At 46.2% G+C, this 13,936-nt stretch overlaps 1 protein-coding gene across 1 annotated transcript in view; it reads left to right on the forward strand.

Moving 5' to 3' along the window:
• The window catches only part of LOC129822074 (PTB-containing, cubilin and LRP1-interacting protein-like), a 39,792-nt gene extending 31,272 nt beyond the window's left edge, over window positions 1-8,520 (forward strand). The window contains exon 3 of the mRNA XM_055879960.1: window positions 6,153-8,520. Within this exon, the coding sequence (XP_055735935.1) occupies window positions 6,153-6,650 (498 nt within the window). The 3' untranslated portion in view covers window positions 6,651-8,520. The remainder of the gene's footprint in view (window positions 1-6,152) is intronic.
• The last annotated feature ends 5,416 nt before the right edge of the window (window positions 8,521-13,936 follow it).

The raw sequence follows: 13,936 nt of genomic DNA on the forward strand, positions 1-13,936 counted from the left end.
TATCAAAAAGAAAACACACACACACACACACACACACACACACACACACACACACACACACACACACACACACACACACACACACACACACACACACACACATCGCTCTAACATTCCAGTTTCCCAGATGAGGAGGACTGTCACCCCCTCATTATTTCATCGCTGTAAATCATCAGAGGAGGAAAGGAAGCGTTTCCTCCTGTTTTCAAACGTTTATACCAGACATGAACACAGACTGCTGTAAAGTTGTCATGGTGAGGTCACAAATGCACATTGAGATTCTGTTCAGGAGTCAGTTTAAAATGACCTTTGTCCCTGACTGAAACATACACACACACACTCCATGCTGATACTATAGCTCTGGGACAAACCCAACTGTACAAACTTCACATACAATACGTACCTGTGACTGTTCTTATTTTAGCCTGGGTCTAGTCTATTGCTGCAGACAACTTGTCATTCTCTGGTATGACCACAACAAGGAAGTAGCCTTGAGCAGAAACAGACTGGCACCCAGGCTAATTTCATCTATATAAGATTATCAATCCCCCGTTCCTCAATTCCTGTGTATAGTTGTCCCACTCTACAAAGTCTCTAAGGGTGTTTTCACACTTGGATCCTTTCAGGCAGTTTTTCTTTGTTGCGAACACTCCAAAGGAGTGAATGTGAAGAGGACTCGGTCCACAAAATAGTTGAAGTGAACTGGCAAAATAGTTGAGTCCTCTGTCATGCTATCCAGGTCTGAGCCCAAACAGTTCGAGCTTCTCCTTTTAAAAATCCACCTTTCCAGAAATAAGTCTCTCACTGTTGCCCCCCTCAGTCCCCAGCTGTGCCCTGGACACCATATGTGAATTAATTGCCCCCCATTTATCTTCAGAGTTTGTACTGTTAGGTGACCTAAACTGGGATATGCTTAACCTACAATCTAAGCTAGATGCCCTCAATGTCACACAAATTATCAAGGAACCTACCAGGTACAACCCTTAATCCGTAAACACGGGCACCCTCATATAAATCATCCTGACCAACCTGCACTCTAAATACACCTCTGCTGTCTTCAACCAGGATCTCAGCGATCACTGCCTCATTGCCTGCGTCCGTAATGGGTCCGCAGTCAAACAACCACCCCTCATCACTGTCAAACGCTCCCTAAAACACTTCAGCGAGCAGGCCTTTCTAATCGACCTGGCCGGGTAGCCTGGAAGGATATTAACCTCATCCCGTCAGTAGAGGATGCCTGGTTATTCTTTAAAAGTGCTTTCCTCACCATCTTAAATAAGCATGCCCCATTCAAAAAATGTAGAACTAAGAACAGATATAGCCCTTGGTTCACTCCAGACTTGATTGCCCTTGACCAGCACAGAAACATCCTATGGCGTACTACATTAGCATCAAATAGCCCTTGCAATATGCAACTTTTCAGGGAAGTTAGGAACTTATTATCCTTTGCTATTTTCTCTCCCATTTTCATTTCTCTTTCTTTTCCCCTCTTTATCATCCTATCCCTCTCTCCCCTCCCTCTCTCCCCCTTTCTCTCTGTCCTCCAGATTCTATGATCCTGTTGGGTTCTATAGAGCGCTCTCAGCTCCAATACCAGGTACTTTGAGATAAAGCTAAATGTCAAACTTTAAGTTATATATTTTTTCCAGAATCTAGAGATATTACATATTTTTGAGCACACTTTAAGGAGAATAATGAAACGACGACATTGTCTGTATCATGTACAGTTCAGTTAGGAAAGCAAAGGCTAGCTTTTTCAAACAGAAATGTGCATCCTTGTAGCACAAACTCCAAACAGTTCTGGGACACTGTACAGTCCATGGAGAATAAGAGCACCTCCTCCCAGCTGCCTACTGCACTGAGGCTAGAAAACACTGTCACCACCGATAAACACTGTCACCACCGATAACACTGTCACCACCGATAATCGACAATTTCAATAAGCATTTTTCTACGGCTGGCCATGCTTTACACCTGGCTACCCCGACCCCGGTCAAAAGCTCTGCACCTCCCACAGCAACTTGCCCAAGCCTCCCCCATTTCTCCTTCACCCATATCCAGATAGCTGATGTTCTAAAAGAGCTGCAAAATCTGGACCCCTACAAATCGGCTGGGCTAGACAATCTGGACCCTCTCTTTCTAAAATTTTCTGCCACAATTGTTTCAACCCCTATTACTAGCCTGTTCAACCTCTCCTTCATATCGTCTGAGATCCCTAAATATTGGAAAGCTGCCGCGGTCATCCCCCTCTTCACAAGGGGAGACACTCTTGATCCAAACTGTTACAGACCTATATCTATAATACCCTGCCTTTCTAAAGTCTTCGAAAGCCAAGTTAACAAACAGATCACCGACCATTTCGAATCCCACCGTACCTTCTCCGCTATGCAATCTGGTTTCTGAGCTGGTCATGGGTACCTACCTACCGACTGACCGACCTTCCTTCCTTCCTTCCTTCCTTCCTTCCTTCCTTCCTTCCTTCCTTCCTTCCTTCCTTCCTTCCCCTCCCTGCCCCTTTTCCCTTCAGTTGTATTAGAGCAAACATGTTTAGTCTGTGTGATATTACAAAGACCAAAGAGAATTGCTGTAAATGAGGGGTTTTGAGGACATAAATACTGCAGAGACTGAGGAGTGAGGGACTCTTTGTGGAGCGCCAACCTCGGAGGAAGAGAGGCGGCCTCTGTTCCCCTGTAGCAACCCCAAACACCTCCCACACCGTGTATGTGTGTGTGTGCACGTGTGTGAGCACGTGTGTATGCATGTGTGTTTGTGTGTATGCCTATGTGTGTGGGTTTATGCATACGTACGTGCATGCATGTGGTGAGGTGTGCTCACTGGTCACCCAGTACAACCGGTAGACCAGGGGCCTCTAGAATGGTCCAGTTGTCCCTGCTGTCCCCTAGCCACTCCCAGAGCTGCCAGAGCTGCCTGACACAGAGCAGAGTACGGCCTTCCTGGCATGGGGACAGATGGGACGTTATAGGTGACAGCGGGGACAGTGTGAGTGGGGATAGTGTCAGAGAATTGAGTTGGACAGATAGATCTCACAGACACATAGATTGGATTTGAATGCTAAGGTAGATTTCAATTATTACTTTTTAACATGCGTTATTGGCATCAAGCCTTCATCCAAATATTTGTGCAGTCTAATAGTAAGATGTCTATATATCCAGTACAAAGGCCATCCACAGGCCATCATTGCCAGCCCGCACTCAACTACTAAGTAGATAAAAAAATAAAGGAAAAATGAAATAATTCCCTCAAAAGACCATAACAACGAATTATTTCTTGATTTATACTGTATTTCCACTGTGAATATCCTGGTGGGTGGATGTCAGTGGATGTCAGTTGGCTGAGAACGGGGTGTCAGTGTGGTCGGTTGGCTAACCGCCTGGCCTCTGGGGGTGCTCCAGAGGTTTTCACCATGATGAATCTGCTGGAGAAGCTTCGGGGGAGAAATGTGGCGGTTGCCCCCTGATGACAACCATGCTGCCTGATGCTAAGGCTGAGGCTGCTACAGCTGGGTCTAGTGACTAGGATTCTCTCTGTACTCTCGTTTTCTCTCTCTGTTCATCTCTCTGTTTCTGTCACTCTCTCTTGCTTGTCTGTTTTCTATTTTTTTTCCTTTTTTTTCTCCCTCTCTCTCTGTTTCGCTTGATCTGTCTTTGTCTCGCTTACTCCATGGGTTGCTCTCTGTCTCCTCTCTCTTTCACTCTCTCTTGCTTGCGTTCTTGCCGCTTCTCTATGTGCTTCCCCTTCTCTCCAAGTCTACAGAGTGGTTCAGTTGGTCATGTTGGTGGCAGACAGGACTGTGGATGTAAAGGGATTTTGGTCTGCCTTGGCTCTGGCTGTGGTTACTCTATTGGCTGGGCTCTCTGTGGTGTGATGTGGTGGGGATTAGTGTTTCCCACACCAGCTAGCCAGCCTGAAGACCGTCCTCTGTCCTCTGTTCTCCCAGGCTTCACCACTACAAGGTTTTAATAGTTTGTGGATGGAACGACTGGGACTGGGAAAAAAGTGTCTAAATGGGAAGGAAGGAGAGAGGGTGGGAGGGATGGATGGATGGAGGGATGAAGGGTGAGAGGGAGAGAGAGACTGAGAGAGAGAGGGGACAGATTTAGACCTTGTGGTCACAGACTAAACAAAACTTTCACAGGGAAGAAAAAACGTCCAGACAAAAGTCACAGAAGTTATATTTTCTCCTTTTTTCCCCGCTTGTCTCCTTCATAGTTCCTGTCTGTGTCAATCTTTCATTGATACTACTGGACGTCTGTGTGCCCCTGTCCTTGACATATTATCAGATAGCACTGTATCTTTCAGAGTAACTATTGTGTTGTTTGTTTACAGTGTTTTGTGTCTTCACGTTTGTATCTCTTAATGATGCACCGTTTTGCCAGCTTGCTCTAGGGTCTAGAGATGTACGATGCATTCTGATGTCACATGTTATGCTTTTAAAGAAATACCCCAGCTATTTCTGAGCTTTTCCAGTTGAAAAACAATATCCCATGTACAAATGCAACAATGTTCACACACTTAAGGGAAATAAAAAAAGATGTTCTGAGCAAAATTGCAAACTTCAAGAGTTGGCCAATCAAGGGGTGGGTCTGATGTGCTTACTCTGATGTCACTGGCCTCCCCCTTGCTTGTGAGAACCATAGAGGTGCAAAAATACAACAAAGAGGAAAGCCCCCCCGCACACACTTGTGCCATGTCATGTCATACCTGGACCACCTATGAACCTTTTGTTAAGTAAATCAGGTGATAAAGGAGGTGGAAAGGAGATTGGTCTTGAACTTTTTCCTTTTCTTCATGACCTGCTTGCTGATATTTAATACATTACACACATAGCTGAGGAAGTGAGGGAATGGAGCCAGGAGGCCACATGGAGTAAACTCTGGAGAGTATTCCCCAACCCCCTTCCATCGCTCTCTCTCCCCATCCCTGTAAACATATACTGAGAGGAGAAAGTCTGCAAGTGCTTTACTCCCACCAGGCACCTCCCCTGTGTATTTTTATAAAGTCATAAAGTGCACCATGTAAAGAGAGAGAGTGAAAGCCCTTTGAATTGAATAAAGCCCTTTGAATTGAATTGAGAGAGAGAGAGAGAGCTCTCAAGTCAGCCATTGTGCCTGCTGGACCTAGGCCTGGGCTGGACCCGCTCCCACTGAGAAACTAGGCTGTGTTCAGTTCACCTTTCTCTAGCCCTCTGGTTTACACCTTTATACTCTCTCTCCTCGGCCTCCCTCCCTCAACCCTTTATACTGTACACCCTCCCTCCCTCAAGCCTTTATACTGTCCCTTCTCCCTCCCTCAACACTTTATACTGTCCCACCTCCCTCCCTCCCTCAAACCTTTATACTGTCCCCTCAACCCTCCCTCCATCCTCTGACCCCTCAACCCTTTATACTGTCTCCTCTCCCTCCCTCCCTCAACCCTTTTTACTGTCCCCTCTCCCTCCCTCCCTGAACCCTTTATGCTGTCCCTCCCTCCCTCCCTCCCTCCCTCCCTCCCTCCCTCCCTCCCTCCCTCCCTCCCTCCCTCCCTCCCTCCCTCCCTCCCTCCCTCCCTCCCTCCCTCCCTCCCTCCCTCAATCCTTTATACTGTCCCCTCTCCTGACTCCCACTCACCCACTTCCCACTTCTCTTTCTCTCTTTCTCAAGAGTAGAGTCTGTCAGTACAGTGTAGTAGCCTCTCCCAGTATGTAGTGTGTCACTACTATGGTATTCTGTAGTGTTGGCTGGCTGCTGCAGCCGGAAGAAGACTCTCAGCTCCACACAGTGTTTTCCCTCTGGGAAAATAACACACACGTCCCTCAATATGTCAGCACAGTCACCACATACAAAAAGACAAACCTCTCATCACGTCTGGAGACTTACAAATGGTGTCCATTGAAAACCATTGATTTGCAACTAGTACTCGGCTGAATGATTCTGAGTGTACATATTTGTTTCTTGTTGATACGTATATAATATGCCATTTAGCAGACACTTATAGTACAGTGAATGCATAAGGGTACATTGCTTATAATATGTGTGTATGTGATCCCTACAGGAATTGAACCCATGACCTTAGCATTGATATAGGCAGTCATAGTTTCGTGCCACTAGATGCTGTCAGATGTTTAACAGCCTCTCTCTGCATTCTCTCCACAGGTGATGTACCTGGGCAAGGTGACCATCTCAGGGACCCAGTTCCTGTCGGGCTGCACAGAGTCGGCAGTGGTGGGCCTGTGGGAGCGCAGGGCACTGGCCCAGGAAGAGCACCTCCCTGCCAACTCCCTCCTGGAGATCCGGCCCTTCCAGGTGCGCCTGCACCACCTGGACGGACGCGGTGAGGCCTCGGTCACCATGGACACGTACCAGGTGGCGCGCATCGCCTACTGTACGGCGGACCATTGCACGAGCCCCAATGTGTTCGCCTGGATCTACCGGGAGATCAACGACGACCTGACCTTCCAGATGGACTGCCACGCCGTGGAGTGTGAGAGCAAGCTGGAGGCCAAGAAGCTGGCCCACTCCATGATGGAAGCCTTCCGCAAGACCTTCCACAGTATGCGCAGCGATGGACGCATCCACAAGAGTGGCTCCTCGGACGAGTTCGCCACTGACGACTCCGCTCCAGATGACTCCACCCCCGAGGAGGATGGCTGAGCACCAGGGTTGCCGCCCCCCTCCCCCGGTCGCAAGCCGTGAGGGGAGGTGCACAGGGGTAGCCGGGGCAGTCTTTCTACTCTCTGTCTCTCTTACTCTACTCTGGTTTAAGGAAAAAACTAAAATTGACGAACGCACAGACCGCAAACGCCGACTAAAGAATGACGAGGACGTAGTTTTAAAAAGGGAAAAATAGGAGGACAAAGGAACCACAAGAGGCGTAACATATGGGGAAGCGAAACTAAACTAGCACTGCCTCTTTGGATAAATAGGTCCTCAAACATCTGGATAGCCATTGAAGCGCATGATCTGCCCATTAGAGATTAGTGAATAATGGTTATAAGACATTCCCAATCGACGCTGCTGTCTGTCCGTCCGTCTGTCTGTCTGCAATGTGCAGAGAGACTCTGCCTCTTTACCCCGCCTCGCACCCCTTACCCACCCCTTCCCGCCCAATCAAAAGCCCAGATCACTTCCTAAGAATCCCAGATCACTGCCTCATGTTCTGACTTTAAAACAACAGCACTATGGAGTTACGAGTTATGCCTGTAGCACTGTTAAATGTGGGATATAAAGAGAAAGCCTTGACTCTAATATATGTGTGGAAGGTTGCCGGGAGGAGGGAGGTCCTGACATATTTATTAGGCCACAAGAGCGTCATCTCTTATCGATCACATTTTGATTCCTTTTTTGGAAGCATACCAAAAGTGAGTCTTTTAGCTGTGTCTTGTCTGTTGATTTTGTGCCTCACTTCTAACATACCAAGGCTGGTCTCTGTCCCGCAATCCCAAACGTGTGCATGTGTGTGTGTGTGTGTGTGTGTAGTCGTGCATGTGCATGTGTGTTTGGAATGTGTGATCTAAGAAAAAGGATGGTCAGGAGAGAGAGCATGACCGATAATGGCCTAGTAATCCAACTAGAAGTGTAAAACCTGTCACAGCCTTCGTGGCATCCATTTTGGGAAGCTCTGCAGGGCCTTTTAAATTTAAACAGGAATGTGACCATTTGCCACATTTTTTTGTTTTGTTTTGTATGAAAAGGGTAAGTAAATGTGACAGTCACAGAAACCGATGTTCTAGGACCCCAAAAATAGCCATCCATAAAGAATGCCTGAAGCCTCTTGGCCTGTGCTGAATGTATTATAGGTATGTTGTGCTTCAAGCTCCTTACACCTTTTAGTTACATTGTTTTATGTGGATTAGGTGTAGTTGGCAAGGGCAGTTTTCTGTACAGACACCTTAAGGGAACAATTATGTCTCGTGGGCTGGATGCGTGTTGAGTCCATGAACAGACACACACAGTTCAGTTTCCCTGTGCTGTCGAAGGGTACGAGCGACCATTTTGGTGCAACTAGAAGCCTCCACGACACAAGAGCTCCACCCCTCCCACCCCCTTTTCTAACAAGACTCTTTTGAATGGACTGGTACTCACAGTGGGTGGGTCATGTATTTTTTCTGTTGTGACTGAAGCAGATTTTATTAAGATGGCTCTGGTCAGTACGTACATATATAAATATATACATTGTATTTGAAACTCATTCAATAAGCTTATGTAAATACAAAAAAAAATATCTGTTTCCAAATATTACAGCATTAAATGTTGATAGCTATTTTAAATAAACAAAGGGAACATCAAAGACAGCACCAGTGTTTTAAAGTAAATTGTGAATATGTAGTTCCATAGAACTGGCTGTTAAGAGGGTGTGAGCCCGGGACACAGGGCAGGATGACAGGAGAGAATGTTTATAAAGCTGTAGATTACTGTGTCATGTCTTGTCTGAAGGCTCAGACGTGCTTTAAATGTCTGGAAATGTTACCATAAGTGTTTTCTATACAGTATTTGCAAAGATAAAGAAGCAATCACATATAAACTCTTAAGTCTCTTTTTTGTTACAAAAACTTTCATGTTGATTCAGGTTGGCTGTGATGCTTTGCCCCCATACCAAATGTTTCTCACATGGGTGAATTTCAAGGGCAGTTTATGTATTAGGTTTGTGTACACATACAGTATTACAGCCAGAGGTTTGCTCCAGTCCTACCAATAATTGTATGTGTCTCTATTTCTTACATTCGCAGAACGCAAAGCTCTTCTCAACCACAAGCAATGTGTGGCAGCCATTTTGGTGCCCACATCAGTCTCAAGGTATTCCCATAACTCGGGTGCTTATACAGTTGGCTATCATCACAGAGCTTCTAAACCTAGAGGTGCAACATCGCAAGAGTGAAGTGAAAAAGTAATTGAGAGAAGTGAAAAATTCTTTCTTAGTTGTACCTTTTCTCAAAATCTGAAGGCACAACCTTGTGAAAGTGACAAACTGACATGATTTAATTTTCGTCAAAAACAGATTGATATTGAAGGAGTGCCTTTGATTTGACGGCCTGCACATGCGTAGTTCCGCGCGAGACGACCGTTAGACCCGATGACATGTTTCTGCGCACGAGCTTTGCTAGCCAATATCGCCATGACATCACCTACAAGCACGATCAAGGATTTCTATTGGAGAAGCAGTTTCTGTGCCTATCTTCATACTGTACTGTCTTTGCTATCATTTTGCTGCTCAGAAACTGCAGAGAATCGAGAGCAAAATGGATGCTGGTAATAGTGTATAGGACTGCTGAATGGGAACACTGCCTCCTTCTGGAAGGTAGAGGAACACCTTCCTCACTTTCCCAGTCAGATAAAAGAGTGTACAGTAACACACATAAAGAATATATTTGGATAACTTGTGTTGTGAGTTCATTATATATGATAAGTGTGCAGAATGACCATTTCTGGCCCTGTATCACAACTCCCAAATTGACTAATTCTTAAGGACTTGTCTGTCTCTGTCTGTTTGTCTCCATACACTTAATGTGTAGACGCTTACATAGTCAGAGTATACTTCTCTGTCTCTGTGTCACTTTCTGTCTTGGTTGAGGAGCCAGCCTAAACCTTTCAAGTTGCTCCACCATTTTGTCTCTGAGATGTGTTGAGTGTTCTCCTGTGCGCCAGTATTGCTCTATGTTTGACCTAGTTCTGGGAGAATAGTACGTCAGTGCCGGGGGCCCGCGGGGCCCAGAATGAGGCCACCCCTGCTGGGGCCTGCCTGCTTCCTCCAACGAGGCGTCTGTCAGCCATACAATACCACTCTGTTCCTCCTCCAGCTGGCTGGTGTCCGCTGGGTCCCCACACCGCCTAGCTACCCGCCCAGCGCCGGCATGCTTGAGGTCCGGTCCTGGGGAACTCTCTGCCAGCACACAGCTCTCTGATCTGCTCCCCCCTTTCTCTGTTCCCCTCTCCCTCATTTCTCATTTCTCTCTCTCTCTTTCTCATATCTCCATCATTTCACTGAACATCTGGAGTTACAGGCTAGGTGAGTGAGGAGTTACTCACTCAGTCAATCACTTTTTCCCAAAGCAGGGGGCCTGGGTCTCATGAAGAGAGTGAGAGGAGGAGTGTAGCATTTATATGCAGAGAAATACATCACCCACTACACTAAAGGAAATGGCCCTACCTCCACATTGTCAGGATCTGAGCACTGGCCTACCTCCCTGCTGCACATGTTCAGTTCACTCTCTGCCCTCAGGTATAAAGGCCGTAACTCAGCCCACAGATATAGGTGATTCCTGTGAGTACAGTATGTGCAGTAAGTGACTTGGGACTGTTGTGAATGTCTGCTCTAAAACAGAGTATGCAGATATCTGAGTAAATACAATGGTTACATTTGAGGTGGGACTTGTAAAGAGCAGATCACACTCCAAAGTGCACTTTAATCTTTGAACCCGGATACATTAGGAGTGGACTGTAAATAGTTGTGAGGACTCATTTTGACATTGCCATGTGCTCTATATAACTTTTGCCCTCCATGACATTCACTAATACCAACTGTCTGCGTAAAACTGTGATCACTTTGAAGTGGAGATTTTGTTTACTGCATATATATACTGAGTTTACGAAACATTAACAACACCTTCCTAATATTGAGTTGCACCACCTGCTTTTGCCCTCAGAACAGCCTCAATACGTCGGGACATGGACTCTACAAGGTGTCGAAAGCGTTCCACAGGGATACTGGCCCAAGTTGATTCCAATGCTTCCCACAGTTGTGTGAAGTTGCCTGGATGTCCTTTGGGTTGTTGACCATTCTTGATACACACGGGAAACTGTTGAACGTGAAAACCCCAGCAGGGTTGCAGTTCTTGACACAAACCGGTGCGCCTGGCACCTACTACCATACCCCGTTCAAAGACACTTAAATATTTTGTCTTCCCATCCTCAATTGTTTGTGTGCCGCTCTATGGGACTCCCAATCACGGCCGGATTATCAGGTATGAAGGTAAGACCCAGACGCAGACAAGGTCGAATTAACAATGGTTTAATAATCCAGCAGGGACAGGCAATAGACAGGTCAAGGCAGGCAGGGGTCAGGGTAGGCAGAGGCCAATAATCCAGAGGTTGGGGAAAGGTATAGGTCGGCAGGGTCAGGGGCAGGCAGGCGGGCTCAGAGTCAGGACAGGCAAGGGTCAAAACCAGGAGGGCGAGAAAAAGAGAGACAGAAAAGCAGGAGCTGAGACACAAAAACGCTGGTTGACTTGACAAACAAGACGAACTGGCAACAGACAAACAAAGAACACAGGTATGAATACACAGGGAATATTAGGCGACAATCACAAAGAAAGGTGAAACAGATCAGGGTGTGATACAACCTGGATTCAAACCAGGGACTGTAGTGACGCCTCTTGCACTGTTATGCCTTAGACCGCTGCGCCACTCGGGAGCCCTGTGTGTGTGTGTGTGTGTGTGTGTGTGTGTGTGTGTGTGTGTGTGTGTGTGTGTGTGTGTGTGTGTGTGTGTGTGTGTGTGTGTGTGTGTGTGTGTGTGTGTGTGTGTGTGTGTGTGTGTGTGTGTGTGTGTGTGTGTGTGTGTGTGTGTGAGAGAGCGAGAGCGAGAGCGAGATAGGAAAAAATGAGAGAATGAGAAAGGAAGGTAAATTTAGTAAACCTGATGTCTTTTCCAGAACAGAGGGGACTACAAAGTCCCTGTCTGACTTACAAAACGTTTCAGTCATGTCCAAGCTCATCCCCCACATCTGATTGGCTCATATAAGTTTACAATTGGCTCATTCATCCCCCTCCTCTCCCCTGTAACTATTTCCCAGGTTGTTGCTGTAAATGAGAACGTGTTCTCAGTCAATTTATCTGGTAAAATAACGAATAAATAAAAAAATTAACCATTCAGGTGATTTAGATCCCGACCATAAGGAAAGATGGAGTGTCTGAGAGGAGGAGGCCGGTGCCTATCACAACCATAAGACCCCAGATTCTCTCATCACTGGAAATTAATCCAGGATTTCCGGCACACCACTATCCCACTGAACCTACATTTCCAAGTCCTATTTCATCGTGCGTTCAGAACACAGGAAATGTCTGAGAATCTCATCCATGAAAAATAGGAGCTCAGAGCAGAGTGTGCTATGGGAATGATTGATCCCAGAAGTGTGTGTGTGTGTTAACCCCAGGAGAGAATCAACTAAGAAGAATGCAATGCATTACTCTCAGGGCGACTCAAAGTATAAATGTTCTTTGAGATTCACACAGATTCCTGCCTGCCCACACGGGCATCTTGCTCACAGATGCCTTGGGGAGATTTGGGCAACACTGCAGCACACAACATACATACATCCTGCTGACTGGGCCACAAGCACCGCCTGGAAAGAAAACAGCACACAACATACATACCTCCTGCTGACTGGGCCACAAGCACCGCCTGGAAAGAAAACAGCACACAACATACATACATCCTGCTGACTGGGCCACAAGCACCGCCTGGAAAGAAAACAGCACACAACATACATACATCCTGCTGACTGGGACACAAGCACCGCCTGGAAAGAAAACAGCACACAACATACATACATCCTGCTGACTGGGCCACAAGCACCGCCTGGAAAGAAAACAGCACACAACATGCATACATCCTGCTGACTGGGCCACAAGCACCGCCTGGAAAGAAAACAGCACACAACATACATATATCCTGCTGACTGGGCCACAAGCACCGCCTGGAAAGAAAACAGCACACAACATACATACATCCTGCTGACTGGGCCACAAGCACTGCCTGGAAAGAAAACAGCACACAACATACATACATCCTGCTGACTGGGCCACAAGCACCGCCTGGAAAGAAAACAGCACACAACATACATACATCCTGCTGACTGGGCCACAAGCACCGCCTGGAAAGAAAACAGCACACAACATACATACATCCTGCTGACTGGGCCACAAGCACCGCCTGGAAAGAAAACAGCACACAACATACATACATCCTGCTGACTGGGCCACAAGCACCGCCTGGAAAGAAAACAGCACACAACATACATACATCCTGCTGACTGGGCCACAAGCACCGCCTGGAAAGAAAACAGCACACAAACAAGCAAAGCAAAGCAGACACATATACGCAAACAAACACAAATGTGCACACACATACATACTGTATATACAATCTCACACACAGACAGATTCATAGTATACACAAATATATACACACCTCCCACACACTCAAAACACACCCAGTCAATGAAAATGCCCTTTACCAAATGTTTAAGTTTTTACTGTATGCTGTGTTTCAGAACATTATACCTAAGGCCTTGTTGACCAATGCACCTCATTATAAACCTTTATGTATTTTGATGACAAGTTGGTGGTGCTGTATTGAGGTTGATTATGATTCTTATGGATGTGCAGTTACACTGGTAGTAGAATCTATGCATTGGCAGTGGGCTTCAGGATTCAACTGATATCATCTTACATCCGTTTCTATTTCTATGAAAAACGTGTCAATTGACAAAACAGAAGTCCACCACTTGTTGTACACCACTTGGTGTCATCAGAGTCAAGCTCTTGGAAAGGCATGGTAAACTTGTCCTCAATGTTACCTACTGAGGATGACAGGTGAACACAAGGACTGTAGGTTTTCTCTATCTTATCATATCAACACATTATACAATGTGGTTAGAAAATTGCAGTGAGTAATTCCAATTTGTGGCCATTCGTTTCCATTTACTGCAATAGATCTGCCTCCACTGGAGTCCCTAATTGGATGCTACCGCACATTTCCTCAAGAGGGCACTGTAGTTTTTCAAATGAACAGTCTTCAAACACTAGGATGGTGCAGTTGTGTTGTTTGAAAAAAGAACATCATGGTGTTATTGGCTTGTGTCTGCTCAAGGGGTGTCTCTCCCATAGACACCAATGCATTAGTAGCTGGGTCTGGTCTGCTTAGTTCATTGACTGCATATG

This window comes from Salvelinus fontinalis, chromosome 24, assembly GCF_029448725.1.
Source record: "Salvelinus fontinalis isolate EN_2023a chromosome 24, ASM2944872v1, whole genome shotgun sequence".
Lineage (NCBI taxonomy): Eukaryota > Metazoa > Chordata > Actinopteri > Salmoniformes > Salmonidae > Salvelinus > Salvelinus fontinalis.